The 25,072-nt window shown below is 52.9% G+C and overlaps 9 protein-coding genes across 9 annotated transcripts; 6 read left to right on the top strand and 3 right to left on the bottom strand.

Moving 5' to 3' along the window:
* The first annotated feature begins 1,646 nt into the window (after window positions 1-1,646).
* On the top strand, window positions 1,647-3,255 carry B0H65DRAFT_219441 (uncharacterized protein). The gene is made up of 2 exons (XM_062822032.1): window positions 1,647-2,265; window positions 2,333-3,255. Exons 1-2 carry the CDS (start codon window positions 1,739-1,741, stop codon window positions 3,117-3,119), a joined length of 1,314 nt encoding a protein of 437 aa, XP_062680241.1. The 5' UTR covers window positions 1,647-1,738; the 3' UTR covers window positions 3,120-3,255.
* Window positions 3,256-3,544: 289 nt separating this feature from the next.
* B0H65DRAFT_468272 (uncharacterized protein) lies at window positions 3,545-4,159 on the top strand. Its single transcript, XM_062826953.1, has one exon. The coding sequence runs from the start codon at window positions 3,644-3,646 to the stop codon at window positions 4,004-4,006; it is 363 nt and encodes a 120-aa protein (XP_062680240.1). The 5' UTR covers window positions 3,545-3,643; the 3' UTR covers window positions 4,007-4,159.
* Window positions 4,160-4,360: 201 nt separating this feature from the next.
* Window positions 4,361-6,647, bottom strand: B0H65DRAFT_468271 (uncharacterized protein). Its single transcript, XM_062826952.1, has 2 exons — window positions 6,380-6,647; window positions 4,361-6,263 (listed from the first exon to the last, which is right to left on the bottom strand). Exons 1-2 carry the CDS (start codon window positions 6,493-6,495, stop codon window positions 4,601-4,603), a joined length of 1,779 nt encoding a protein of 592 aa, XP_062680239.1. The 5' UTR covers window positions 6,496-6,647; the 3' UTR covers window positions 4,361-4,600.
* A 114-nt stretch (window positions 6,648-6,761) lies between these two features.
* On the top strand, window positions 6,762-8,556 carry B0H65DRAFT_468269 (S-adenosyl-L-methionine-dependent methyltransferase). The gene has a single exon (XM_062826951.1). The coding sequence runs from the start codon at window positions 6,890-6,892 to the stop codon at window positions 8,375-8,377; it is 1,488 nt and encodes a 495-aa protein (XP_062680238.1). The 5' UTR covers window positions 6,762-6,889; the 3' UTR covers window positions 8,378-8,556.
* Window positions 8,557-9,805: 1,249 nt separating this feature from the next.
* Window positions 9,806-13,682, top strand: B0H65DRAFT_575663 (uncharacterized protein; the record flags this gene model as incomplete). The annotated part of the gene is made up of 4 exons (XM_062830630.1): window positions 9,806-9,848; window positions 9,911-10,015; window positions 10,086-13,214; window positions 13,299-13,682. The coding sequence occupies 4 exons, from the start codon at window positions 9,806-9,808 to the stop codon at window positions 13,466-13,468; spliced, it is 3,447 nt and encodes a 1,148-aa protein (XP_062680237.1). The 3' UTR covers window positions 13,469-13,682.
* A 229-nt stretch (window positions 13,683-13,911) lies between these two features.
* On the top strand, window positions 13,912-15,935 carry B0H65DRAFT_495430 (putative adipose-regulatory protein-domain-containing protein). Its single transcript, XM_062827788.1, has 3 exons — window positions 13,912-14,154; window positions 14,219-14,448; window positions 14,516-15,935. Exons 1-3 carry the CDS (start codon window positions 14,101-14,103, stop codon window positions 15,687-15,689), a joined length of 1,458 nt encoding a protein of 485 aa, XP_062680236.1. The 5' UTR covers window positions 13,912-14,100; the 3' UTR covers window positions 15,690-15,935.
* A 946-nt stretch (window positions 15,936-16,881) lies between these two features.
* B0H65DRAFT_468257 (uncharacterized protein) lies at window positions 16,882-18,001 on the bottom strand. The gene has a single exon (XM_062826950.1). The coding sequence runs from the start codon at window positions 17,897-17,899 to the stop codon at window positions 17,681-17,683; it is 219 nt and encodes a 72-aa protein (XP_062680235.1). The 5' UTR covers window positions 17,900-18,001; the 3' UTR covers window positions 16,882-17,680.
* Window positions 18,002-18,778: 777 nt separating this feature from the next.
* Window positions 18,779-21,203, top strand: B0H65DRAFT_219371 (uncharacterized protein). Its single transcript, XM_062822031.1, has 3 exons — window positions 18,779-20,282; window positions 20,344-20,702; window positions 20,759-21,203. The coding sequence occupies exons 1-3, from the start codon at window positions 19,262-19,264 to the stop codon at window positions 21,083-21,085; spliced, it is 1,707 nt and encodes a 568-aa protein (XP_062680234.1). The 5' UTR covers window positions 18,779-19,261; the 3' UTR covers window positions 21,086-21,203.
* Window positions 21,204-22,544: 1,341 nt separating this feature from the next.
* Window positions 22,545-23,474, bottom strand: B0H65DRAFT_427610 (uncharacterized protein; the record flags this gene model as incomplete). Its single annotated transcript, XM_062824701.1, has 4 exons — window positions 22,545-22,845; window positions 22,917-23,012; window positions 23,251-23,266; window positions 23,438-23,474. The coding sequence occupies 4 exons, from the start codon at window positions 23,472-23,474 to the stop codon at window positions 22,545-22,547; spliced, it is 450 nt and encodes a 149-aa protein (XP_062680233.1).
* Window positions 23,475-25,072: the final 1,598 nt, after the last annotated feature.

Genomic DNA, 25,072 nt, shown 5'->3' with positions numbered 1-25,072 from the left:
CTTCTCACTTTCTTCCCTTGGTGCGTTCGCCGTCCTCGCGGATCCTTCGGATTGGCTTTTAAGTTGGTGCAATGCCATTGGTCGAGAGTCTGCCGCCAGCCAATCGTGGACCCCAGAATTCTAGATCCGACCTAGTTTAACGCTAGTTCTTCTCGGGTCAAGGTTCAACGTTGGCGTGTGGTCCTGCGATCTGCCTGTTTTGGTATTTCCGCCCTCACCCATGGTTTGATGTGGTTTGAGATGCCGCGTGTGGTCATGCCATGATGGTGTTATTCGGTGCTATCATGTTTGTAGCTAGACAACTGTATGTGTTGTTCAGTTGTGTTGTTTTGGCTTGCCATGATATCCCGTTGACGGAACAGGCAATCGCGCTTACGAAACTGTGCACAAGATGTCTGGTGGGCGATTGACATGCTCTTTTTCCTTCTTCGGTTGAAGTCGCGTTGCTTTCGGTTACAGCGCTTTCAAAGACAGCTGCTCTGCGCTCAGGCTGCTGTTGCTCCTCTTTCTCCCGCGTGCCTTTCGAGCCTTCCACTTTTCTGCTGCAACCTCATGCTGCTCTGCTCTCACCAGCTGCTGCCAGTTACCAGTTGCATGCGCGTGTAACCCTCCACCAAAATCGGCAGCTTGACCCCACACTACTCAAGTCCAGGAATCCACATATTGCCCGTCTGTGGATTCTTACCGCCTTTTGAAAGAAAATGGTGTACTGTCATTGGCCGATCTGATGTTTTAACCCTGTTCAAGCTTCCCGGTCCTGGTCGTTCTTGGCTTCGACGCCAACAGACCCCCCTGTACCCTGTCGAGTGTGCCCCTCTGTCCAGTCTTGGTGAGTCTTGGCTGCTGTCTTGCGTCGCTAGCCGGTCGCCCCCTTCCATCATCGCAAAATGCACTCCCGCACAATCCCACCTTGCACCCCCCTCCCCCTTCGCCAAACGGCAATGCAGAGGAACGAAAAAAAAAAAAAAAGTTACGAGCGACGCTTTCCCCATTGCGCGCTCCATCCACACCAGTTACGTACACCCACGGTACACCCAGCGGGCACCTCTCTCTCACCCACACCCGGGCCACTCTGCCATTCCACTGCCATTCGCAAGTGCTTCCATCCTCCCATCATTTTCCTGCACTGTCTGTCTCTTGTCTTGTCTCGTCTCCCCTCTCTTTGCTGTTGTTGCTCCCCCCAAAACAGATAGACTCCCCCCCTCCATCATCCGCCACCATCGTCTCTTCTCTCTTTCCTCTCTCGCTCCCTCTTCTCCTCTTCTCTTGCCCATCATACTCGAACTTGTTTCAAATCGTGGTTTGGATAGCTATCGTCTTCGGGAGAGAAAAGGGTCATCATCAGACATTATTCTTGTTATCTACTACTTCTACAAAGAGTTGTTGGCGACTCGAGGCAAGAAAAAAAGAGACTCATCCTCCTCTTCACTATCTTGTCTGCTATTCGTGCACGTTCCCTCGTTGACGTGGTTCAGAAGCAATCATCCCATCTCGACAAAAGGCACCCTCCACGAGCCTCCTCCTCCTCCTCCAACATCTCCAACACGACCGTGAAGCAGGTGTCAAGCAGTTGTTGACGTTAGCGAGACGCACCACGACTCCACGCACGCCTTGCTTACGCATACAGTTACCGGCAGCATACGTTACTATTAGCCTGTAACATAATCAGTCTCACCTCAAAGCCGCCAACCCACGACCACGCACTCCTTGTCTACTTCGTTTCTAGACTACCGCAACCATGGCCCCGTACAATACTCGACGCAAATCCCTCTCCCTGCCCTCGCTCGGCATCCACGTCCCTACCTCCAAAGACTCAAGAGCCGCCGCTGCCGCAAGCAGAGCCTCCAAAGAACAAAAGGACTCTTCCCACACCAGCTCCCATACACGATCAAACACAGCAGCAAAAATGGCCTCGCCTACTCCCTCAAATACAAGCAGCTCGAAAGCGGAGTCTACCTCCTCCAAGAAGCTCAAGCGCACGCACAGCGCCGTCGAGACCGAAGGCCGCGCGCATCCGTCCGAACCCCAACAGAAGAAGCGCGAGGAGCGTGAGACTGTCAGGTTTCAAAATACACCCCCTCCTTCCCCGGGCGGCGCGCACCAGTCTGTCGAGTGCGACGATCCTCCCAGGCCAATTGACTTCGAGGCTATCAATGATGATATCGTTGAGGCGGTCATCGTCCAGCTCCAAAACACTGGCAACAGGCCGCACTTGGTCAAGGAGCTTGCCGCCGTCTTGATGCAGCAGTTGAAGATTGTTCAACAGTGAGTTCACCTTCTGCCAATTGCCATTGCAAGGTCATGTTTCGCTAACTTGTTCCGCTACTGTCAGATCTGCCAACCCATGCGCCATTGTTTCGTCTCGCTTGTCTACATACCTCAAGAGGACGTGCTGGAACGTCTCGTCTCCGTGCCCGATTGCCAAGGAGCTCGAGTCTGTTCACCCGCGCCGCACATACTTTTATCTCACCACATGCCCCCACCAGCCGCTTCCCGACCCGACTCAGGCGGCTGCGCTAAATCTTGCTTCGCGCGCTATTATCTCGCCTAGCATCTCAAGCGCCGCATCGGGGACCGATGAGTCCGACCTCGACCGGCGACGTGAGCTTAGCCCCAGCCCCGAGGTGGATCTTTCGAGCCCTGAGTTCGACGACGTGGAAGACGACGTCCCTATGCCCAGCACACCAATTGGCTCATTCTCCACACGCTACTGCCTGTCTGGGGCCCACTCCTCAAACAGCAGTCAGAACGGCCGCAATCACCGCGGTGTCTCCCCTCCGCTTGAGAAGGACGAAAAAGAGTTTACACAGACCGCCACTGGCCTCCAAAAACGGAAACTCAACGGTGAACTGTCTGCGTCTTCCCCTGTGAACACCGCTATGGACATTGACTATTGCTCCAAGGATGATAATGTGTTGTTCGGTGAGCGGACGTCGTATCTTACGAGTCCTGCGATGAAGCCATCCTCGACCATGATGTCCTTGAACTACGGCCGGAAGGAGTTTGGCGGTGCGAGTGAGTCCGAGAGCTGGCGCAAGCTCGATGCGATGCTCGAGTGGGATCGCAACCCAGAGAACATTGAGCTCGATGAGCTTGATTGCCTCCTGGATGATTTCTGATCCCCTTTTCCCACAACATCTTTCTCATGACTATTTCTTACGACTGAAGTCGGGGTTTCTGGGCAACTTCCAAGTTTCGGAAGTCAAGCCATGTGGCGCAACGGCGCAATGTGTGTGCGAGTTGAAGCAAGTGTGTGTGCTACCAACAGATCATTTTTAGGGGTTTTTACAGGAGTTCAAAGGGGGGCTTACAGGGGCATTTACGGATCGGTTCATCCCATAGACGAGGCTGGGTCACGAAATGGCGTTTATGACTTTCAGCTGATGTGGGCATGTCAAGGAAGGTGTCAGACGGTTGGCTTTTTTTGATCATTTTATTTTTGCTTTCACGGGATCGATGGAAATCTCCCCCTCATTGCACTTATTTGGTTTACAACACCTTTTGGATTATTTCTGCTTTTTTTTTGGGTTTTTTTTTTTTTTTTTTTTTTTTTTTTGGGTCAGTCATCCTTACCAGTAATGGGAGACGGAAGGATGCCGCGCGCACCTGGAAATGGTGCCGTGACGAGGAGAGAGAAACACGAATGGCCTGGATACCTAGAGATGGATTTTCATACATTAGGAGGACGGAGATTGCGTTGTCAAGCGAATACCCTGGGCGCAGCATGTCGTCGAACATTGCGACCCAACCCACTTCTTTTTCGAGTCTCTTTGCAACAACAACAACTGGGTTTTTGGTTATTATTCCACGGTTGCAAAGAGGCGCAGCAAGGCCAGTCAAGCGTATGAAAGGAACGAAAGAAGATGGAAAGTCACTAGTATTTTCCGGATTTCCTGCCCCTTTCTTGAGATACAGAGAGCGGGCAGACGTGGTGATACACAAAAGGGAAAAGCCAGAGAGGATGAGATCAGAGAAGAAAAAAATCATATGTTCATGTTCAAGATAGACAAAAAGACAAGAAGGGAAAACATTTGAAAGAGTGAAGAGAAAAAAGGTGGTTGGAAAAAAAACAGATTTGGAGTTTTTATATACTGCTGCTAGAAAGCTCGACTCATTCCTATATCTAGAAAGAAGACAGGCGCTTCCTATTTTGCTGCCACTTATTGTTCGTTGCTCTTCGGTGATTGTGAATATCTGGTATCGCCTTGCTCACTACCACCAGCTCGGGATGCCAACACATTTGCTTCTTTCTCTATTTAGCATGTTGTCATCACAGCAAGCAATGGACCCTTATGTGCTTCACGGGAATCTGCAGATTCAGGGGACTACGGTATCTCGCACTGCATCAAATGAAGTGTTACACTGAAAGCAAGATCCCGATCTCCTAGGAGTCAATCAAGCCGTGCGTGCTAGACGTACGTATTTGCTGCACTGCTAGCTACACTGAGAGGAAGACCTGGATGCTATATCGCCAGTCGCACATTTTGTTTGTCCTTACAAGAGAAACATATGAACTGAGATAGATGTCATCAAGAACAATTAACAAAATCCATCAATGTTGCTATGTACTTACTTACTACTACTCTTTCTCCTCCTGCTACTACTCTTTTCCCTCTTCCTCCTTCCTCCTCAACTCCAAAATCCTCCTTAACTCTAACCTCCCCTTCGCTCCCCACCCGCCCGGTCCAGCCTCGACATCCGGTCTGACAGCCACATACCACGCCCATGCCCTCTTATCCAGTTCCGCGGCGGTGAGATGGTCCGCCCAGCTGTCGAAGAGCAGTCTCAAAGCCCCCAGTAACAGGCCTAGGTTTTCTTCTCGCTCTGTTTCTAACTGCTTCTGCGTCTTTTTAGTTTTTGTCGTCTTTTTCTGTTCCGTCCCTGCTTCCCCTGCTTCCCCTGCCGAAGCCGTATGGAAGCTTCGTAAAAGGTAGTTCCTCGCTACTTCTGGTTTGTGGATTTGCATGCCTACCACTCCAGTCCCATAGCTAGAGATAGCCTTCCCCCTTCCACCTACAGCACCCATAGACGCAGACGCAGACGCAGCAGTCGACGACGAACCCCCAGCAGGGCCCTTCGACATCCCCTCCAAATCCAACCCCCAAACCGCCTCCCCTCCCTCTTCCAGTTCTTCACTGGAGGCAGTCTTCCTCCCCCTCTCATTCACCGCCGCCAAAACCACACTCCTCATCAACCGCCACCGATCCGGTCCCAACATGGTCCCGCCGAACCAGCGCGTCATTACTACCATTGTATCGTCCATGTCCATTTCCCGTAAGATACGCAACATCAAGTCGCCGGCGCCTTGTTCGCCGTCGTCGAAGGATTTCTCAATGATTCGGTTTTGGTTGGGGGGGAGGCGGACGCGATAGGCCCAAGCGTTGTGGGTGGCTGATTCGAGGTTGGGATGGGTGCGGAAGAGGTTGTTGAGGAGGATTTTCTCTTGGGAGGGGGAGGTGATCTTGGTCGAGTGGGCAATGAACTTGGAGTCTTTGGAGGCCAGGAGGGGGCTGGTGGACCAGTGGATGTCGTCTGGTTGGAAGAAGGGGTGGACTTTTTGGATGGTTTTGGACGGCGGTGGTGGTGGTGGTGGTGGTGGTTGGGGTTGTTCTTGAGGATCCTTTGATGATGATGATTGCGCGGTGGTGGTTTGATCTTCTTGTTGTAAAGTGCTTTCACTGACTTCTTCCTTCCACTCGTACCCTCCCCTCTTCAACACGGGAACCTCCCTACCCATTACCTTCACCCTCGGTTGGCCTGAGCCTATCAACCCCTCTTCTTCGGCACTAGGCCCCTTAGCAGCCAGACCGATGCTCACTGCCTTTGAGCGCGAGTTGGCGCTGACTACCGCTTGTCCCAGGCTCAATCGAGAGGAAAGTGGTTGCTCGGGCCTCGTGTGTCGCAAGAGTTCGACGGCAAAGGCGAGAACCAGAGGGGCGCGGTTGGTCTCTAGGACGGTTTGGGAGATGAGCTCTTCGTCTAAGCAGATGGGAAGTTCGAGTGAGGCTTCCAGTTCCTGGGGCGTGAGCTCTTCACCGGGGGTACGGGAAGGCATAAGTGGGTTGTCGTCATGTCTGAGGCGCTTTGAAGAAGGCGAGTTTGTGGTTGGTAACGGGGCGCCGCGTTTGGTACCCGCTGAGCCTCCTGCCGTGCTGGTCCGCTTCATGGCTGCTTTGCAGGCATTTTGGAGGGACTTTGCTGTCTTTTCGTCTTTAAGGGCGGATTTGATGGTGTCGAGGGGGGCTTCGGCTATTTGTTGGATGCTAGTGGACTTTGTAAGTGAACATGACTTGGAGATTAGAGTGATGATATCATCACGCGAGGCTGGTATGGTGGAGTGAGCCTGAAGCATAAGAATAAGAAAGTGTGACTGACTTACCTCCTGATCTCAACAGCTTGTAAAGATTTGATCTGAGCCATAGCTTGAAGCATGGGAGTCTTGCGGCCAACGGTGAGGAGCCGCAGGAGCTCTTGGAGGTCTTGTTGTGCTGACATGGCAGCTGGTCTTTGTCCTTGTACTAGTGCTTGCGGTTGCTACTCGACTTATATCAGAGTTGAGAGAGGAGAGAGTGAGCTCAGGCGATGATATGAAGTGCAAGTGATTTGTTTGTTGTCAAGATGATGAGTGACCAAGGTGACGACGATCCGGGGATCTGGGACGAGATTGGGGCACCCCTGTCCCAATAGCGTCACTGCGTGGCGCACTTTAGCGCAGCTGCTGATGCTTGGCAGCGGAAAATTGTGGGGTCTCTCATCGACACCAGAACGACTTTCGAAGCTTCCGAATCTGAACTTGTTTAACTCAAAACTCTTGGGCTTTGAGTTCGGGAGCTAGCCTTTTGGGGAATGACAGTTCTTGAAGCTTGTGACTGCACCACCAACCACCACCATGGCAACAAGGATACCACTCTCCCTTAGGGGAGCTTCCCAACGCTCATCCCACCTCTTCGTGACAGCCAACCGCCTCACCCTCACCCGAGCCTTCACAACCACCTCTCTCCTCGCCAAGTCCAAGTTCCCTCCGCAGTCCAAGGCGTCCAGGCTGTCCAGGCCATCCACCACCGCCCAACCAATCCCAGAAGTAACCCCCGAACCAGCTTATGACTATTCTCTACACCGTCAATACTATGACAACCCAACTCCCGAACCAAAATCAGAGGAACCTCCCAAATCCAACTCGGAACCCCAAGACCTCGGCACCCTCCTCCAGCAACGCAGATGGCCCCTCCTCTTCTCCGGCCTCACCGCCCTGATCATGGGCGCCTACATCTCCATGCTCATCGCCTCTCTATCTCGGGGTCCTGACGCCTGCTCTCACGTGCACCCGGTGACCGGTCAACTCCCCGTCACCGGCCGTCCTCGCGAGCTGGACTCTCTAACCAGCAACCCCATCATCAACGACCGGATCCTGCGCGAGAAGGCCATGGCGTTCGACAACGGGCTCAACCTGCCCGAGCGCATGGCGGGTATCCGACTGTTGAGAAAATGGCTGGGTACCCGAGTGAAGGGCCACGTGCTGGAGGTGGCGGTCGGCACGGGCAGGAACCTGCAGTTTTACGACTGGACCGATGTGGTCAAGGGGCCGGTCACTGGGCGGGAGTTGACAGAGGAGGAGAGGGAGGAGGAGGAGAACAAGGCGAAGGAGAGGATCAGGAGCGTTTTGGATAAGGGAGGGAAGGATGGGGAGAAAAGGGATAAGGATTGGGTGGAGAAGATGAAGCTGCCTGGCTCGCTGGAGGGCGAGATGCTCACTTTTACGGGAGTGGATATTAGCGAAGGGATGATGGGCGTTGCGAGGCAGCGGTTGAGGGAGAATGTTCCGGATGGAAGGAAGTTGGTGCCCAAGGGCGCGTTTTTGGCGTCGAGGGAGGGAAGTGATAGTAGGATTGGAGAGGGTAAGAGGGGCGAGGAGCAGGAGGTGCTTCTCACTACGCTGGAGGATAGGATTAGGCTGGTGAGGGCGGATGCCGAGGCTAAGCTGCCTGAGGCGCCTGCTTATCCTGCGAGGCTTGGGGACAAGGACGAGGAGAAGAAGAAGTATGATACTGTCGTTCAGACTTTTGGCCTCTGCTCGGTTTCTGACCCGCTTGCCCTGCTGCAAAACATGGCGGGCGTGGTTAAGCCGGATACTGGACGGATCATTTTGCTGGAGCACGGAAAGGGTTGGTCGGATTGGATCAACGAGAAGCTGGATGCTTGGGCACCTCAGCACTTCAGTCGGTACGGGTGCTGGTGGAACAGGGACATTGAGAAGTTGGTGAAGGAGGCGGAGCAGAAGGTGCCTGGATTGGAGGTTGTGAAGATTGAGAGACCTGGCTTCTTCCAGGCCGGCACTACGGTGTTGGTGCAGTTGAAGGTCAAAAGCCAAGGGAACTGAAAGATGAGACTATGCGTCTCGTCATTTCTTTGTACTATAGCTGTGTCTTTTCATGTATAGATATGTGTATAGTGTTCTACATTTGTATGGGATGAGTCGCGGTTGTTGCTGATATTGACACAGATACGGACGGCTCTAACTATCCGGCCCCGGCTCCGCCCCGGCGATTCTATTGTAGTGTACAGACCGGAGTCTAGGTTCGGGCGGCGTTTATGTCAACACCAAGGGTCATCTTTTTGATGTTCAGGCACGGACTCGGATCTGCCTTGCCGCATTGTCCCCTCCGAGAGTTCGGACAATATCTCCACTTGGACATTGCGAACAAGAGCAATGACATCAAGATTCGCTCTTTCCCATCCGAACTTCCAGAAAGCAAGAATTCCCCATTCCCACATCAGACACGTGTGTGAATCCCCTCAACCTGCTCCCAGAAAATACATTCAAAACTTGAACCATCCAAAGCCCAACTGCACGCGACATTGGACGACGACGACATAAAAGACGGGATGGAGAGGCCGGGGAGCCGGGGGAGGGGCAGGGCTGTCCCTTTCAGTGAGCATCAACCCCTGACGATGGAACCCAAACACTCCCCAAGAAGCGTGGGGCCGCCCAACCAGAGCGTCCTGTTGCCCCCCGCAACCAGTACAGAGTCAACAATTGTCGACCCAATTGGTGCTTGGCAGGAACCTGAAGCCGGCAATCAGTCACCTGGAAGCTGAACTTGGTTCTGAAATGGTAAGGTGTCGAAGTGCCCTGCTTTTGCTTTTTGGCAACACAACCCCTTCTTTTTCCAGCGACGCGACTTTGGTTGCGGGCATTTCATCATCATCCCATTCTTCTCTTTTTTTCATCTCGCGGACGTACATACAAACGGCAACTTGCATGGTTCGACTGCGACTGGAGCTGACATTGAATTGGTGGAGTGCAGCATTTGTAGCGTGGTTGTGCGACATCGATAGCGGTCGAGCGAGCATCCGACAGCGACGATAAACCAGGGCCAGGGGCATTTCAGGTTCCAACAAATAACCTTTCTGGGCTTGCTTGCTACTTGGACTTGGCCGACAACCGGACGTGGACGGGAGAACAACGACGTCACAACGAATCGCACCGAACGAAACGAAACGAATTCGAAGAAACGAACCCACGATTATACGAAGAGGTTGGGCATTTCTCGACACCGACCGACGTCTTGCTGTGGAACTCCGGGTGTACCTGATCTACGACAGTCTTGACGACCCACGATCGACAATTCGGAATTGCGCGAGACGCAGGTACCAGACCAAGACGCAGGAACGGACTCTTCACCGCCAAAAGAAGCAGACCGATAAAGCATAGTTTCGTGCGATAAGGAGACGGGAAAGAAAACAAACAACACCGGAAACAAAGAGAATCGCAAGCCGCGCCCTTGTTTTGTGAAATAGAGGCGCGATGCCGGCTGCCATGAGCGAAGCGCCGGCTGTGGCCCTTTCCTGTGAGCCTCCACGGACAACAGCTGGGAAATAGCAGTGGGAGAGAACTAACACTGGGATACAGTCGCCAACAACTTCTGGGGCAAGGACGATGCCGGTGTTCAACCTCTCCTCGAGCGCATGTCCGCTGCCAAAACGACATGCGACGAACTTAAGAGCTTCTACACAGGTATGCTCCAAGAGGATAATATCTTTACCTTGAGAAAAAACTGGGCACTAACACCTTGTCTACACAACAGCGCGGGCAAAGATCGAAGAGGAATACTCCCGACAACTTCTCAACCTAAGCCGCAAATCCCTCGGATCGCAAGAGTCTGGAACCCTAAAAGTCTCCCTTGATACCGTCCGACAAGAGGTGGAATCCATGGGCAAGCAACACCAGGCCATCGCCTTACAGATGAGAAGCGAACTCGAAGAACCCCTGGTCGCATTCGCAGGCGGCATGAAGGAGCGCCGCAAGATCATCCAGAACACAGTCGAAAAGCTGCTGAAAGTCAAGGTACAGCAGACCCAGGCTGTGAACAAAACAAGAGACCGCTATGAGCAGGAATCTCTCAAGATCAAAGGATACCTCGCCCAAGGACACATGGTCATGGGCCAGGAGGAACGCAAGAACAAGGCTAAACTCGAAAAGACACAGATTAGCCTGGCCAGCTCCAACGCCGACTACGAGGCCGCCGTCAAGGCACTGGAGAAGACCACCGCTCGATGGAACCAGGAGTGGAAGGGTGCTGCTGACAAGTTCCAGGACCTTGAGGAGGAGAGACTGGATTTCACCAAGAGCAGTCTCTGGACGTTTGCTAACATTGCCTCTACGGTATGCGTTAGCGATGACGCCTCGTGCGAGAAGATCCGGTTGTCGCTGGAGAAGATGGAGGTTGAGAAGGATATTGCAACTTTCATCAAGGAGAAGGGTACTGGCCAGGAAATTCCGGACCCTCCCAAGTACATCAACTTTTGCCGGGGTGATGTTGATGCGCAATCCGAGGTCTCGGTCGAACCAGATAGCGACGCCTTCTCGGTGGCCCAGTTCCCACGGAGCATCAACCCAGCATTCCGCTCGTCGTCGCCTCAGCCGAGCACATACGAGTCGCATCACGATCCCAATAACGCATTGGTGAAGACGCTAGGCCATGATATCTCTGTGGGTGTTAACGGCAGTCGCGAGACCACGGCCACACCGTCCAAACTTCCAACCATTCCGGCAGCGGCACTGACGATGCCACCTCAGCAACAACAGATTGAAGCCCCTCCTCCCCAACAACAACCGGTGCCGCCGCAGCAGCAGCAACAGTTAGTACAACAGAGACCGCAGCTACAACAGAGGAGGACTACGCAGCACAGCCTTCACGAGGAACAGCGGAAGCAGCAACAGCAGGTGGCAAGGGTTCAGCAGAATCCACGTGCCGCCAACAACGTTGAGTACGATTCAACTGATTTTACTCCTATTCCTCATAGTCCGCACCCGCTGGACGGCACGGCATTGCTCAGCCGTCCCCCGGGGCCTGTTTCTTCTGATCTTGGTCTCAACGTAGCGCCATCAACTAACACTATATCCCGTCCCTCTAGAAGAGGAGATAAGAGTAGCGAACCGACGTTGGAAGAGCTGCAACAACAGCTGCAGCAGTCTGGTCCTGTCTCGCCTGTTAAGCAGATACAACAGCAGCAACCGCAGACGCCGCAGACGCCGCTCGATTTGGTTCCCGCTAATGGTGCACAGTCTGGCTCGGCCTCACCCGAGAAGAAGGAGTTGCCCAAGAGGAAGAGTGGCTTTTTCGCTAACAACAGCCCGTTCAGGAGGAAGAGTACCAAGGAGCTTCAGCAGCAGGCCACTGGGAGCAGTGGAAGCAGGCAGACTTGGTATGGAGGACAGAGTGGACAGAGTAGCAGTATGGGCAACAGGACGCCCAGAGCTAATGCCAGTCCAACCAAGGAGAACAACACCCCTTTCGGCATCGAACGGTCCGTCAGCCCTGATCCCATTGCTGCTAATGCCAGCTTGGCTCTTAATATCGGCGGAAACGTGTTTGCTGTCGATCCGCTTGATAAGCGGAAGGGTCAGCAGCAGCAACAACAGCAACCGGCACCCGATGATGATCCCATTGCCCTGGCTTTGGCTGAGTTGAAGGACGTCACCAGCAACACTGGGAACCAAAGCAGCACGAGCCGGACTGAGATGAACAAGCAAATGTCGGTCCGCATGTCAGCTGACCACTACCACGGTATCACCACTCCTGCTCCTCCTGGTGCTGGCGGTCCTCAGCAATCCGGGAACATCTCCCCTGGTGGACGCAATGCCAGCTCGCACAGCATGCACAACAGCCGAAGCAACAGTGACCTGGCCTTGCCACCCGTTATCCCCGGCGCCAGCAACGGCACGCGTGCCACTCCTCCGCCATCCTACGACGGCATGCAAGGCGCCATGGTACCCGTGTCGCGTCTCGGTGTGCCGCCTCCCGCTGTCACCAGCAGAGCCATGAAGGAATCCAGCCAAAAGTTCCAAGCCCAAACGCGGAGTCTGTTCTCTAACGGCGGCAGCTCCGGCGGGGCAGATCAGCGTCCCGGCTCCGGTTCCGCCAACTACCAAAGCCGTTCCCGTGGCGGCAGCACCGAGATTCCTCGCGCAGCCAGCCCCCGCCCCGGCTCTCGCGCTGCCTCCCCTCGACCCGGCAGTCACGCCGCCGCTTATGGCAGCAGCTGGTCCGGTAACAACGCCTCCGAGGATCGCGGCTACCGCTCCGCCTCTCCCAATCCCTACGGCGGCTCCTCCAACCCAGGCAGCATGAACAGCCGCCACGCGCACTCCCAATCCATGGGTCCCATGGGCATCCCCGCCCAAGGCCAACAACCCCGTCGCTCCGACACGCAGCACACCCGCCACGGAAGCATGGACTACCGCGGCTCTTCATCCAACATGTACCAAGCTGCTGGAGGCAGCGGCGCCGTGTCTCCCGTGGACATGGCCCGTTCTGTTTCTCCTTCGCCCTTTACCAGCGGAGTAAACCGTCCGGGATCTAGTCTCGACCATACCCAGAACCACATGCAGCTCGCTCACTACGGACCTGGTGGCCAAGGGCAACCGGATGATGGGTACACGAGCGGTAGCTCAATGAGAGGACGGTATGGAACACAATCTAGTAGGCCAGATTCGAATAGGGAAGCTGCTACAGGGACGAGGATGAGTTTCTATGGAGATGGACAGATGGTGCCGGCTTCGATGATGGTGGGTGGTGGAGGAACGGTACATGGGCGCGGAGGGAGGAGTAAGAGTGTGGTGGATGTGGGACGGGGAGGGGCGCCGGCGGGAGGTGGTCAGGGGGCGGATGGAAGGCAGTATACGAGGGATGGGAGGGTTATTATTCATTTTGGTGAGTCTTCTTCTTTCTCCCTGCTGCTGTTGCTATTATATGACTTGTGGGTGGACCGGAAGCTAATGAGTTATGACCAAACAGCGAAAGCAATGTACATGTACCAAGCCGCCATTGCTGAGGAGCTGGGCTTTGCCAAGGGCGATATTTTGGCGGTGTTGAGACATCAGGATGATGGATGGTGGGAGGCGACGGTGCATGGGGGCAATGGACAGGTTGGGTTGGTGCCGAGCAATTATTTGCAGGCATTGTAGGCTGGGGATGGGGATGGGGGGTTGAGGAAGAAGGTTCGGTGCATAGCCAGCCAGCCAGCCAGCGGTTGTTGATGTTGGATCTGGATTCTGCTTGTTTAAAATTGGTTCGTTTATAGCAGGATACCTTGGGGCGTTTTTGCGTTTTGTAAATACCATGAGAAAATGGAATTTGTAGTTACGGAAGTATGGAGTGTGATTTGTGAGAACTTGAACACCTCTTGTCCTTTATTGAAGACAATCATGCTGTCTAAAGAAAGGTACCTTTACACATATGCTGACGATGTCACGATGACCCCTTTCACGATAGTAAACAAACCATTCTTCACCAATGACCCTAACCCTCAGTCACCAACCGCCAAGCAGGTACGTACCCGCCTGGTGACATCAGTGGCCAGCCCAACTGCAATTGGGAACATTTGGGTGCTTCGCTTAAACTTGGGAGAGCAAGAGCTCCCCGCGACATGTGAAACTGAGCAGACGATAATGAGGTGGGATTACCTCTAATATTCCTCATCATAAGTCGTCCCACCCATCCCTTGTTCTTTTTTTGAGCCCACTCTCTTTCCTCTCCTATGACTTTCTAGAGATCAACCAAAACCGGCGATATCGACCACCGGTAAACACCATTCGCCATGTCGGACCACGGCGATACTCGGCTCGAGAAGTTCGAGCTGGGGACTGTTTCTGTAAGTCGCTGGTGATAATTGAATAACAAGAGTACTACATTGCTAACATGATCGCGAAATGCAGGAAAACTATGCTCAAATCAAGCAACAGTTGCGCGACATCTACGATGCCCTATGGGAACTCGCCTACGAAATCATCACCTCCAAGACCACCCAAAAGACGGTCCTCTACTCGATCCTAGGCACCACCGCGTCAGCCATCTTTTACGGCGTCGCCATCATCGTCTACCTCTTTTGTTACCACAGATATCTGCCCGATCAGGTTACCACGGTGCCTTTACATCTTCAATATGGGTGCGTCCCGTCACCTTCCCCTTTCCAACATCCAACACTACTGATACACCCGTGTTTGTGACAACAGCTACGGCCCAAACCCCTACGGCATCTCCCCCCTAACCTCCTACAACCTCAAACCCTCCCAACCCTACGACATCTCCGTCACCCTCAACCTCCCCCGCTCTCCAACCAACATCTACCGCGAAACAGGCAACTTCATGGTCGCCCTGCACCTCCTCAACGGCTCGCCCGAAATCCAACGCGTCATCCAGCCTCCCGTTCCCCCGCTCAACATCGACAACCCTTTAACCGGCAAGCCCGGCGGCCCTGACATTGCCGCCTTCATCACGCCCATCCCGCTCGCCGTGCCCGACCCCGTCTCCCACCTGACGAACAACAAGATTTTGTTTTCTTCGACCCGCGCGGCGGTGATTCCGTATATTGACCCCTTGGTAGCCCAAGCGAAGCGCGTCATGTTTCTGGGGTATCACGTCCTTTTTCCCGAGCACGCGGAGGTGGTTACTTTGCAGCTGCCGCTAGCTGAAAAAGTGCAGTTTCCTAGGCGCAGTAGCAGTAAGGATGCTGCTAGACTAGGGCTGGTGGGCGATGGGACACCGACTAGTTTGCTGGTGGAGGTGCAAGCGGGCCAGAAGTTGCAGGTGTATGAGGCGAGTGTAACGATTACGGCGAAGTTGACGGGGCTGAGGTGGTTTATGTATCATCATCGGGTTGTGAGCTTTTTGGTGGGGACGGGAGCGTTTTGGGCGGCGGAGGTGGTGTTGATGGTGATTGGGTGGGGGGTTGGGGGGTATTTGTTAAGTGGGTTGCTGGAGGGCGGCAGTAAGGAGGAGGAAGGGGAGGCCAAGGAGGGAACTGCTAAAGGCAAGAGAAAGGCTAGACTACAAGAGGGCAGTGGAACGGGTGACGGGTACGATCCGGAGCATGAGACGGATGGAGAAGAGGGGAGTACCATGTCGGATACGGAACGGACGTTCCCTAGCAGGTCGGGGGCGCCGCCGCTTAAGTATGAGCCGGGAATCAAGCAGGAAGAAGAAGAGAAGAGTGCGGCGATCAAGGAAGAGGAGGACGAGGAGGATGATGATTTGTATGATTTGCCGGTGCACTTGCCGAGTGTGCAGGAGGCTGGACACGAGTTTAGAGATTCGGGTATTGGCACGAGTGGGTATAGTGATGTGTCGAGCACGACGGCGGTGGGCAGTGGCAGTGGAAGTACGGCTAGGAGGAGGAGAAAGGAGTAGGACTCGGATGGTTCTTTGATTCCTGTTGCTCGGAAGGCACGCAATTGTAGGGCTTGTTAGGCTGGCTCCGAAGGCTGTTTTCGGGAGGCTGGCTTTTGAGGCTAGCTTGGGACTCTGGGAGGATGGAAAGTGTGGTATGGTTATGGATGGCGTTCTCTCTTATCGGTGGAGTATTGTGTTTTGGGAGGATATCTACTTTATAGGCTTGGAGCTTTGGACAGTACTGAATAACAAATTGTTTGGTTTACTTTGGTGTTGTTTCCCTTTGCCTTCTCCGGGATCAAGTAATGAACTATCACAACTGACAATGGCAGATAAGCTGCCTCCACAACTAGGTACTGGAACTGTCCGAGGTGGGCCATGACAGGACCCTTCCTAATTTATCCTCAACCTCGAGACTCTCTTTGTTCTACGTACATATTTTTAGGGTACGATGAAACAGGAAAAGCCTGAGAAATTCCACTTCCTCCAGCAATTACTCCAGGCAGTGTAGAAATGTAAGTACACCTTCATGACGAGAACCACACCATTATAGACTGTTCTTAAACATGCCTCATGATGAATACAGCCCAAGGTTCTACCTTAAAGCGATCTCTGCCCACATGTACTGAAGATGTAGACAAATAATACCTAGTCCTGAGGTAGATAATCTCAACTGCCGAGCATTTTAGCAAAGTAGTTGGATCGTAATTTACTCGATGTCATGTTCTCGTCCTCTTTGGACTTGTGATATCAAAACGGATGTGCTGGGAGAAACCATATTCTCTTCTTTGGCTGCATGACTTCCCGACGGACCGTTCCAGTCCCAGTGATGATAATGCCATGTTTAGGTAACTTTGGTGTAAGATTTGGGTGATGGATTTTGAATATAACCGGTTACTAACTCTCCCAAACTAGTATTGATAAGACCGATACAAACTTGATTAAGTCTTTTTTTTGTCTTGCTTCTCAGATCTCGACCTTCTACTTCAAGGCTCAGGCTGTCTGTCTCCAGCAGGACATTCTCGGCTCGTGACGGCGGACAACTCGCGGAACTAAAGACATGTCGGTGCTTGGGATAACACTATGTCATGTGTCCTGGTTAAGTTCTTTAAGAACCACAGCCATAATTCCGTTTACTGCCCTGGTTTTCAAGGCCTTCGGTTCGGCTTTCCCTTGCCTAAACAACAAGTTTGTTCAACTTCATATGTAGAGCCTATGTAGAAGAATCCATTGGCTTAGACTTGAATGACAGTAATGGTCCAGTTTAAGTGTCCTGTGTAGTCTTTCGCTTTGCGGTGTTACAGTAACGGCATCGTCAAACGAGCAGTTGTGACTGGCCCTCGTTACTTTCACTTTCGCTTTCCTCAGCACCCGACATACACTACCATTGACATCCCTCCCCACAGTTCAACATCTCAGGCGAAGAAGGCTTCGATGAGCTGAACGCTCTTTGCAAAGAGGAAAAAGAGACACAAAAAAAGACACAAAAAAAGACAAAAAAAAAAAACAATGACTAGGAGAACAAACCTCGTGATGACGTCCCATATCGGCCTCTGCACCCACTTCACTTCTGACACCCGTTGCCAACCCTCAGCATGGCTGAAGTCTTGTGGGTTGTTTTCCCCCCTTATAGGTGACCTCTTCTCCGGCTGTTTCTTCCATGACTCTTGTCTTGTATGAGGTCCGGTGTTTCTAGGCGATCTATACCAAGTTGAAACCTGTAAAGGTAAATCCAATTGGTTTTTGGAAGCCCGGCCACCTGGTGTTGGCTGTTCGACTGTCCTAAGCGATGTCTCGAATTGTGTTCTCAACGTTCGTCACGACTTGGCTCGCTTGGGGTTGACATGTGATGGATGCCGATATCATTGACCATTTCTGTCATAATGTCAGGTTGGCTGGCTGGTTACTATGTACTCCAACACATCATTTGGCTGGTTGGCGAAGTGGTGTACTAGAATCTGACAATTTCCTTCACTTGATGAAATTGGGCAGATAAATACACAGTACTATCAGCCCAACGCCAACACATTATGTTTGCCTTGTTGGCGATATCTGATACCTGTCGTCGAGTTGTCGACAGCCTTGAAAGCCGCAAGGGAGAAAGCCCAAAGCGGGGAGCTGTGTGGCCTGTGGTCAATCCAACAGGGGAATGGAAGAACGGTGGTGGTTGAGATTGATTGGAGTGACAGGAAAAGAGTTACAGATTGCCAGGCACCGTGCCAGGCCATTGGCAGTTGCAACCGGAGTGTCCGGACATGCAGGTGCTTCGTCGCCGGCAAGCCGGTTGGTCGGTCAAGAACTGAATGCGAACGAAGCGAGGAACAATGAAGAGTCCGATGAGGAAGGGAAAACAGAAGGGATTTGGCGAGCATTGTTGGCCCGTGCTTCCAGGTCCTGAGATCAACGATGAGGTGGGATCTCCACTTTTTTCGGAATCATTCCCCTCCCCTCCACACCAACGGAACGATCAATGACAATCACCCCTCGTCCCCTCCCAATTCCCAGCCCAGATTGAACCTCACTTGTCAGAGGGCATTCCTTCAGCCTCATATTAAAATCGTCACTCTGCAATCTCCGTCTGGCTGCGAATGACCGCCAACGTTGGCTTATTATCGCTGAATAATTAGGCTACCAATGGTTTGCTAGTACGAACAAATTGGATTATTCGTTGTGCTTCTCAATCTCTCTTTCCGAGCTTTGGGACAATGACGGCTGTGTGAGCTCCGTAGTGAGTGTAGGTAGGCGCTCGGGGCAGGTTCCTTCCCGTCGTGTTGTAGCCTGGTGAAGGAGCATTCGTCCATCTGGCAATTCAAAACAAAAAATAGAAAAGAGCAAGGCCCCACGCATCGAGGTGCCTTTCGAAATTGCCAAGGTGTGCAACTGAACCTGCCCGTGCAAGTGAAGTGCCGTAGAACCTCATTGTTCAAGGCAGGTAAATGGTCGGTGGCCGTGTCAACCGCGAACCGTGGCCCAACCCCTCTCCACCTGCTAATCGAACCCGCTGTAGCTGTAATTCGGTCTTCCGTTAGAGAGTCACACCTACCTTACTCCCGAACCTGAACAAGAGAGAAGGTGCAACTCGAGACTCGCACCCTTCCATTCCTTCAACAACTTTCGCTCCCAGGCACTGCGCCCACACTTGCTATATCCTGTCGCAGATACCCAAGTAGACCAAGACAAGCGCGCCCACAAGACCCGTCTCGTGCCTTCTTGTCACGGACGCCCCATTCCATTATCCAGCATATCTAGCCAGGCAATCCACCAGCGATACCCATCCCATCCCACCCTTACCGATACACCTGTTTCTGTCGTCACTTTGCCTGCAACAAGCGACCAGCAAGCAACACGGCCACGTGCCCCTCATTTTACGCAACATAACCATACCTACCAGCTTGGCTCTTTTCTCGTTTACCAGTTATACCAGTAGAACGCGAATAGATTCTCTTACTACAACATCGTACCACCGCCGACGTGCGTCCTGTCTCCCCCGCTTCCCCTTCGAGAGACCGGCCGTGCCATTACAACCCACAACATCAACCGCTGGTCCACGTAGAACCTAGGCCCTTGGTCGAGGCACGACAACCGACAAAATGCCCTGCTTCAAGGGCATCGCCGTGAGCATTCACGCGAACGGAGCGCCCCTGCCCGAATATGGCATCCAGAAACAGTCCCGCGTCTCGCGAATCAACACCTACATCCCCGTACCTCAGCCCCAGATAAGCCCCGAGTCTGGCAAGCCCGAGGCCGCCAAGTTCGCCATCTCCATCACCCTGCTCACCCCTGGTCTGGCGATACCCTACTCGACACCCAAGGCCACTGAGAACAATCCCTATCCGAAGCCGGCCTTCGTCGGCACCATGCCCACCAGCACGGGCGAGCGCGGAAAGTACCATGGCGTTGTTGCCCCTTACATTCCTATGACGAATAGTGAGAACGAGACAATTGCTGCGTACATTTACTTTGACGGCAGGGGCAAGGAAGAAGTGGCTACTCTGTTGCGCCCTGGCGAGGAGACGTGGGTCAACAGTAGATGGGTTCAGGTACCCCAATCTGAGGGCGGAGGTCTAGCCGAGCGCGAGTTTCTCTTCCGCGAGGTCGGTCTCGAGAGATGGCTTAACGGTCTGGATCTTCAAGGTCACGACGCCGCCGAGAAGCTCGAACGTCGCAGGCAAAAGTTCGAGAAGCGCCGTAGGAGGCAAAAGGCCATTTCCGAGGGCAACGCAGCTTCCGGCCGTCTGCAGGGTACCCTTAGGTATGGATCCGAAGACAGGCCGGTCGAGGCCGTAGACGAGGACGTCTCGCTTTCCTCCTCGGATGACGACGAGCCCCCCGAGGCCACCGGGCAGATCAAGGTGGCCATGTTCCGCGTTATTGCGTCTGGCGAAATCAAGAAGGGCGAATACAGTCCGCAATTCGACGCCCATGACGACGATGACGAGGAAGGCGGCTCCAAGAGCGGCAACAACGGAATTGATGCGGATGTTGAGCACACCACTAGCTTTGCAAAGCCGAAGACGCTCGATCCAAAGACTATTAGCACTCAGACAGTGACCGGCATTGACGGGCCAGAGAAGCCTTATGCGGTGTTTACTTTCTTCTACCGCGGCGAGCGTAAGTAATCGGGTACCAATACCGGAGCACAAAAACAGTACGCTAACCCACATTGCTACAGGCCAACTACAGAAGATGGGCGTCCTTGCCTCCGAAAAGCAGCAGGTTACCAGTCCTACTGCCGCCAAGCGACGATCAGCTCAGCTCGACTTCTCCAACCTAGGACCCTTGAAGAAGCAAGGTACCGTGGGCTTCTCGACATTCCGTGATCGCGACGCACAGCCGAGGCCGAAGAAGCCACGCAAGAACACCAATGGCAAGGCCGGCGCCATGGACGAAGACAGCGATGACGAAGACGATGATGACGATATCAGCGACAAGATGCTTGCTGACGACGAAGATAATGTCGACACTTCCAAGCTGGGTCCGGAGGACGTCAAATTTACTGGAGAGTTGGCGGATGGAGTAAATCGCATAAAGGTGTGTGGCCGGTGATAATTGCAGTGTTAACTTTCGGTGAACTAACAACCCCACAGCTCAAGCGTGCTCACGACGCGGGCCAAAGCAGCACCACTGGTTCACAAGCCGGAGATGCCTCCCCAGATAACGGAGGCGCGCCAGGAACGACCACTGGCCTGTCATCACTATTCCCCAAGAGTCTAACCGACGAGGCCGCCGCTGTGGGTAGTCCCATGAAGAAGCCTCGCGCGAGCGTAGACGACGTGGGCAGTGACGTGAAGCCACTGAGCGGCAGCTCTTTTGTGCCCTCCGTGCCCTCGAGTCTCAGTGGGATACTCGCTCAAGCCGCGGAGACCCCTCTACCGCAGACGATGGGTGGCGAGATGGACGAGGAGGAGCTATAGGACACTCTCGAAGCTCGCCCTGACAGCCGCTGGCTTTCCAAGAGGGCTAGATATACCAGGAAGCTGCGGCGGTTGCATGACAGGCGGGGTAAGATGAGATCTTCTTCATGCCAATGATATCATTGACGGTGATGTCAAGTTGAGAGGGCACTCACTGGTGGCAGTGAGTGGGTGCGAAGAGCAGGTCAATACCCGCCAAAATCGACCATGTGCCGGTGCCTCGGAAGAAAGAAGATTACGGAAAATGATACAGCGAAAGATACCACGCCCGAAACAGACAAATCAACCCGCCAAACCAACCCAAACATCTTTTCCTCTGTATTATCGAAAACTCGATGCACAAAGCTTCTCGTTTGTCTTCATTAGAGCGGTCATGAAGGAGACTGTCAGAACCCAGCGTTTTCATGTGTTGCTCTTGCACTATGCATAGAGTCATTGAAAAAGGGAAAAAGGAGAGACTGAGACAGCCAACGGAAAGGGAAACCGAGCTGTCATCACGTGTTGTGTTGGACGGAATCATCAACGAACAAGGAGGGGGCTCGATAAAAAGAGGGAGAGAGAGCACCAGAAGCGGAAAATGTTTCATGTCGTCTAGCTATGACTTGGACTCTCTTATTGGGGGCATAGAGGAACTTGACTTTGGTGGACAGGTTCATACATACATTACATGGCATACCTTGCTGCATGTTTTTTGTGAAATATAGGATAGCTGAGCTGAATTGGGCAGCTCGTGTATGATGGATTATCGAGCTTGGACTTTTAAGACTTCAGGAGTTGTGGGCTTGGCTTGTGGACTGAAAAAGGTAGTTAAGGTTACCTTGATAGCTGAGCTAGGAATACAGCGGATGTTTAAAGTTCAAGTTTCACTTCTTCAGTGCGTGAGTGAGAGTTGAGTGGAATACCAATGTGTAAAGAGTGTTAACTATTTCCTCCAAGGTTCCATGAGATTGCTAGAACTCATGGTCTTGATAAAAAAGAAGTTAAGTGAACTTTAACAAAGTCGTAAATAACGGAACCCAACATTTAGCAGACCACGCCTGAAGGAGACGCACAGCAACAAGAACGCCGTCCGCCGTCCATAAAAAGATATAAGAAACCAGTCTTGCTAATTGGTATCCCCACAAACACAGGACAGGACATTGACCCCTTTCTTTTGAAGTGGATAATAAGTAACCATTGGATCAGTCAGTTCCAACACAAGTTGTCCGTACCTGTTTTTTGGTATCTCTCATTCTTCGAAAACTCCATTTTCCCATCTACCCTCAGCGTCTTCTCCCACCATTTGTTTACCCATTACTTTCCTCCTTTTTGTATTTAATACCCCCACATCCTACCCACACCCTTCTTCCCTATCCCAAAACCAATGCTTTCCATCTTTATGGTACCCTTACTTCCATTCTTCGATGACTACAACGTCCCCCACTACCCATTCCCCCCTTTTTTCCCCCTCGCGCTTGACTTATACAATCATCTGCGCCACCCCCGCTCCACCCAGCGTCTTACTTCCCACAAACGCCTGGCCCTTGAACGCCGCCAGAGCGTAGCAGAGACCGGTGAGCGACAAGAAGATGCCGGGAACAATGAGCGAAGTGGCGCGATCGATGTTGGACAGAAAGACGACGGCGGCCATGACGCCGTAGGCGGCGGCGCGCATGTAGTTTGTTGAGATCTTGCGGATGGCGTTATCGAAGCCGGACGAGGTCGGGCAGATGCGCAGGAGGAGAGGGACTTCGACGAAGAGGATTACAAAGGAGAAGCACCTGTGGGGCGGTGTTAGTGGTTTTGAGGGGAAGAGGGGAGAAGGGGTTGGGAGAGCTGGAGGGGCACTTACAGAGTGATGACAGAGAAGACGATGATGATGACTCTAAAGGTGAAGATGTTGGCAATGCCAAGGGCAAAGCAGAGGATCATGGAGAGGATGCCGAGCCTGTGGGGGTGGTTGATTAGCTCTTCTGTTTCTTGGCTTCATGTGATGATGATGGTGTCTCTGTTTCTCTTTCGCTGTCTGTTCGGTTGGTGTTCAAGAGCTGGAGAGCTGTCGAGCTGTCGAGCGAACAGCTCCAGCTGCTTCGAGCTTGCTCTCGAGGAGCATCGACAGAGAGAAGGTACGCAAGACGTAGCTAACTTGCGCCAGCTACGCAAGGGAAGGGACAGTGTGTGCTCACCATTGTCCATAGATACCTGTAGGGAAACATTATAGTCAGCAAGGTGCTCATCGAATCATGAGGAGTAGATCCCCGTTACACATCCCATCGGCGTCGGCGCAAGCTTCACCGACGCCGAGGGGGATCAGCGCCGGCGAGGGGCGGAAGGGAGGGGCAGAGGGCAGGCAGAGTGACGGAAGTAACGTACTGAAGTTGCGCGTCGCGAATTCATCCTTGAGCGTCATCTTGGCTGATTTATCGAAGCTATTCGTTTACTCCTTTTTTTCTTCTGTGGTTGGTAGTTTGGTCGTTCCCGCCGATTTGTATCTTGCTACTTGCGCAAGACGTTCGTTACTCGTGGTTCAACGTTCGTTTCGTTTCGTAAAAAGTCGTCGTTACTAGCTCGCTCGTGAGTAGTTTTAGTTGTTGGTTGGTTGTGAGGTAGAGGAGGAAAATTGATTTATTGAGGGACCTATCCGGCGGTCTTTGTTGCTGTTGCTTCCACTCGCTTGTTGTAGGAAATAGGTGGTTGGTTGTTGGTTGTTTCGTTCGTTTCGGCAACAATGGGAATTAACAGTGGTACGACCTGGGTTCCCCTTGTTGTCCTTTCCAAGAGGCTTTATGTTACTGTTTGGCCGTGTCCTGCCGAATCGCCTTGTGGAGAGGAAGAGCGAGCGGGAGAGCGAAATAGGTGAACAAAGTATGAGGCTGGGCGGTAAAGAAAAGATGCCCAGTCGGTCGGGTCGGGTCTCCGTCCGTCGACAGAGTCGGTATGGACAAGATGCCGATGCTGGATCTGGATGGGGTCTGGGTTAGGGTCGTCGACCGAGTCGCGGGTTACTCCGGAAACCGGTGGGTTTTTGTTCTGTTTATTGAGGGGATCTTGAGGTTTTACTGAGAAGCCACCAATGCTCTTTTCCACGATTGTTGAAGAGCTCAAGAGGGTAGAACAGCAATCGACGTAATGGAGAAGTGTAGTGAGAAGTGTTTAGTTGAAGGAGGAGGTTCCGGCAAGGGTAACGCTGCGTAAGCTTCAACTCCGGCTGATTGGAGGTCGTTTCGACGCCCTACAACGGAAGGTGCAATGGGTGTGCCAAGGGCCCAAGGTGAGCGCCAAGTAGGAGTGTGGCCGGTGCTTTCAAGTGCCTGACAGTGGCGGTGCTTGCCGTGTCTGCTTGTGTCACTCGGTCTGGTGTGTAAACGGATGCGCTGAGCCGATGATTGGACCCCTTGTGAACAGGAAGAACTTGAGTGCTCCCTTGATGAAACCGAAAGGGAGGTTCGATGAAGCACTTCTAGTTCAACAAGCGAGGGGATAAAGAATCTGGGCGTATTTAACTGTTTCAGGGTACATGAAGAAGTCCCCTGTCATAGCCCAGGCTGTGGCATGAATGCTTATCACTCATATGCTGCTCTTATCATTCATCAACATCGTCAAGTTGCCAGGCAGCACCCTAAAGTCTTTGTTGCAAACCTCGCCCGCTGACGACGACGTTACGCGGCAATCTGACAGATGAGGCCTCTCTCGGTAGCAATGTTCCAACAAGTGACATGCTACAAGCCAAAGGCATGGGCACAAAGCCAAGCCCTCTTCCGAGATCGCCAACTGAACATCTCAATGCCAAGCCTGGGATGACCTGATGACAGTAAACTTCGTTTATCATCGTAGACCTCTATTCCTCTGCTCCATAAACCACGGACCGGCAAAGTCCTGCCTCTTATCATCAACAGTAAAACATCGAACTCGGCTTCCTCCATCTTCTTCCCTTCGTTACACATTCACTCATGCACGCAAACTCAACAGTCCCATCTTTAGGATATTTGTTTGATTCGATTGGTATTC

The sequence above is a fragment of the Neurospora tetraspora genome, assembly GCF_033439725.1.
Source record: "Neurospora tetraspora strain CBS 560.94 chromosome Unknown B0H65scaffold_5, whole genome shotgun sequence".
NCBI classification, from domain to species: Eukaryota; Fungi; Ascomycota; class Sordariomycetes; order Sordariales; family Sordariaceae; genus Neurospora; species Neurospora tetraspora.
This window is presented reverse-complemented; position numbering and strand designations above follow the sequence as displayed.

What these genes read in the sequence shown, in the direction of transcription:
- B0H65DRAFT_468257 (XM_062826950.1), bottom strand. Translation starts at nt 17,899, where the DNA reads ATGGCCTGGCACGGTGCCTGGCAATCTGTAACTCTTTTCCTGTCACTC.
- B0H65DRAFT_468272 (XM_062826953.1), top strand. Translation starts at nt 3,644, where the DNA reads ATGGCCTGGATACCTAGAGATGGATTTTCATACATTAGGAGGACGGAG.
- B0H65DRAFT_219371 (XM_062822031.1), top strand. Translation starts at nt 19,262, where the DNA reads ATGCCCTGCTTCAAGGGCATCGCCGTGAGCATTCACGCGAACGGAGCG. An exon ending in TTTCTTCTACCGCGGCGAGC is followed by an intron (nt 20,283 to 20,343) that starts GTAAGTAATCGG and finishes ACATTGCTACAG; the next exon opens with GCCAACTACAGAAGATGGGC. An exon ending in ATGGAGTAAATCGCATAAAG is followed by an intron (nt 20,703 to 20,758) that starts GTGTGTGGCCGG and finishes ACAACCCCACAG; the next exon opens with CTCAAGCGTGCTCACGACGC.
- B0H65DRAFT_468269 (XM_062826951.1), top strand. Translation starts at nt 6,890, where the DNA reads ATGGCAACAAGGATACCACTCTCCCTTAGGGGAGCTTCCCAACGCTCA.
- B0H65DRAFT_219441 (XM_062822032.1), top strand. Translation starts at nt 1,739, where the DNA reads ATGGCCCCGTACAATACTCGACGCAAATCCCTCTCCCTGCCCTCGCTC. An exon ending in CAGTTGAAGATTGTTCAACA is followed by an intron (nt 2,266 to 2,332) that starts GTGAGTTCACCT and finishes CGCTACTGTCAG; the next exon opens with ATCTGCCAACCCATGCGCCA.
- B0H65DRAFT_495430 (XM_062827788.1), top strand. Translation starts at nt 14,101, where the DNA reads ATGTCGGACCACGGCGATACTCGGCTCGAGAAGTTCGAGCTGGGGACT. An exon ending in TCGAGCTGGGGACTGTTTCT is followed by an intron (nt 14,155 to 14,218) that starts GTAAGTCGCTGG and finishes CGCGAAATGCAG; the next exon opens with GAAAACTATGCTCAAATCAA. An exon ending in CCTTTACATCTTCAATATGG is followed by an intron (nt 14,449 to 14,515) that starts GTGCGTCCCGTC and finishes TTGTGACAACAG; the next exon opens with CTACGGCCCAAACCCCTACG.
- B0H65DRAFT_468271 (XM_062826952.1), bottom strand. Translation starts at nt 6,495, where the DNA reads ATGTCAGCACAACAAGACCTCCAAGAGCTCCTGCGGCTCCTCACCGTT. An exon ending in CAAGCTGTTGAGATCAGGAG is followed by an intron (nt 6,264 to 6,379) that starts GTAAGTCAGTCA and finishes AAAGTCCACTAG; the next exon opens with CATCCAACAAATAGCCGAAG.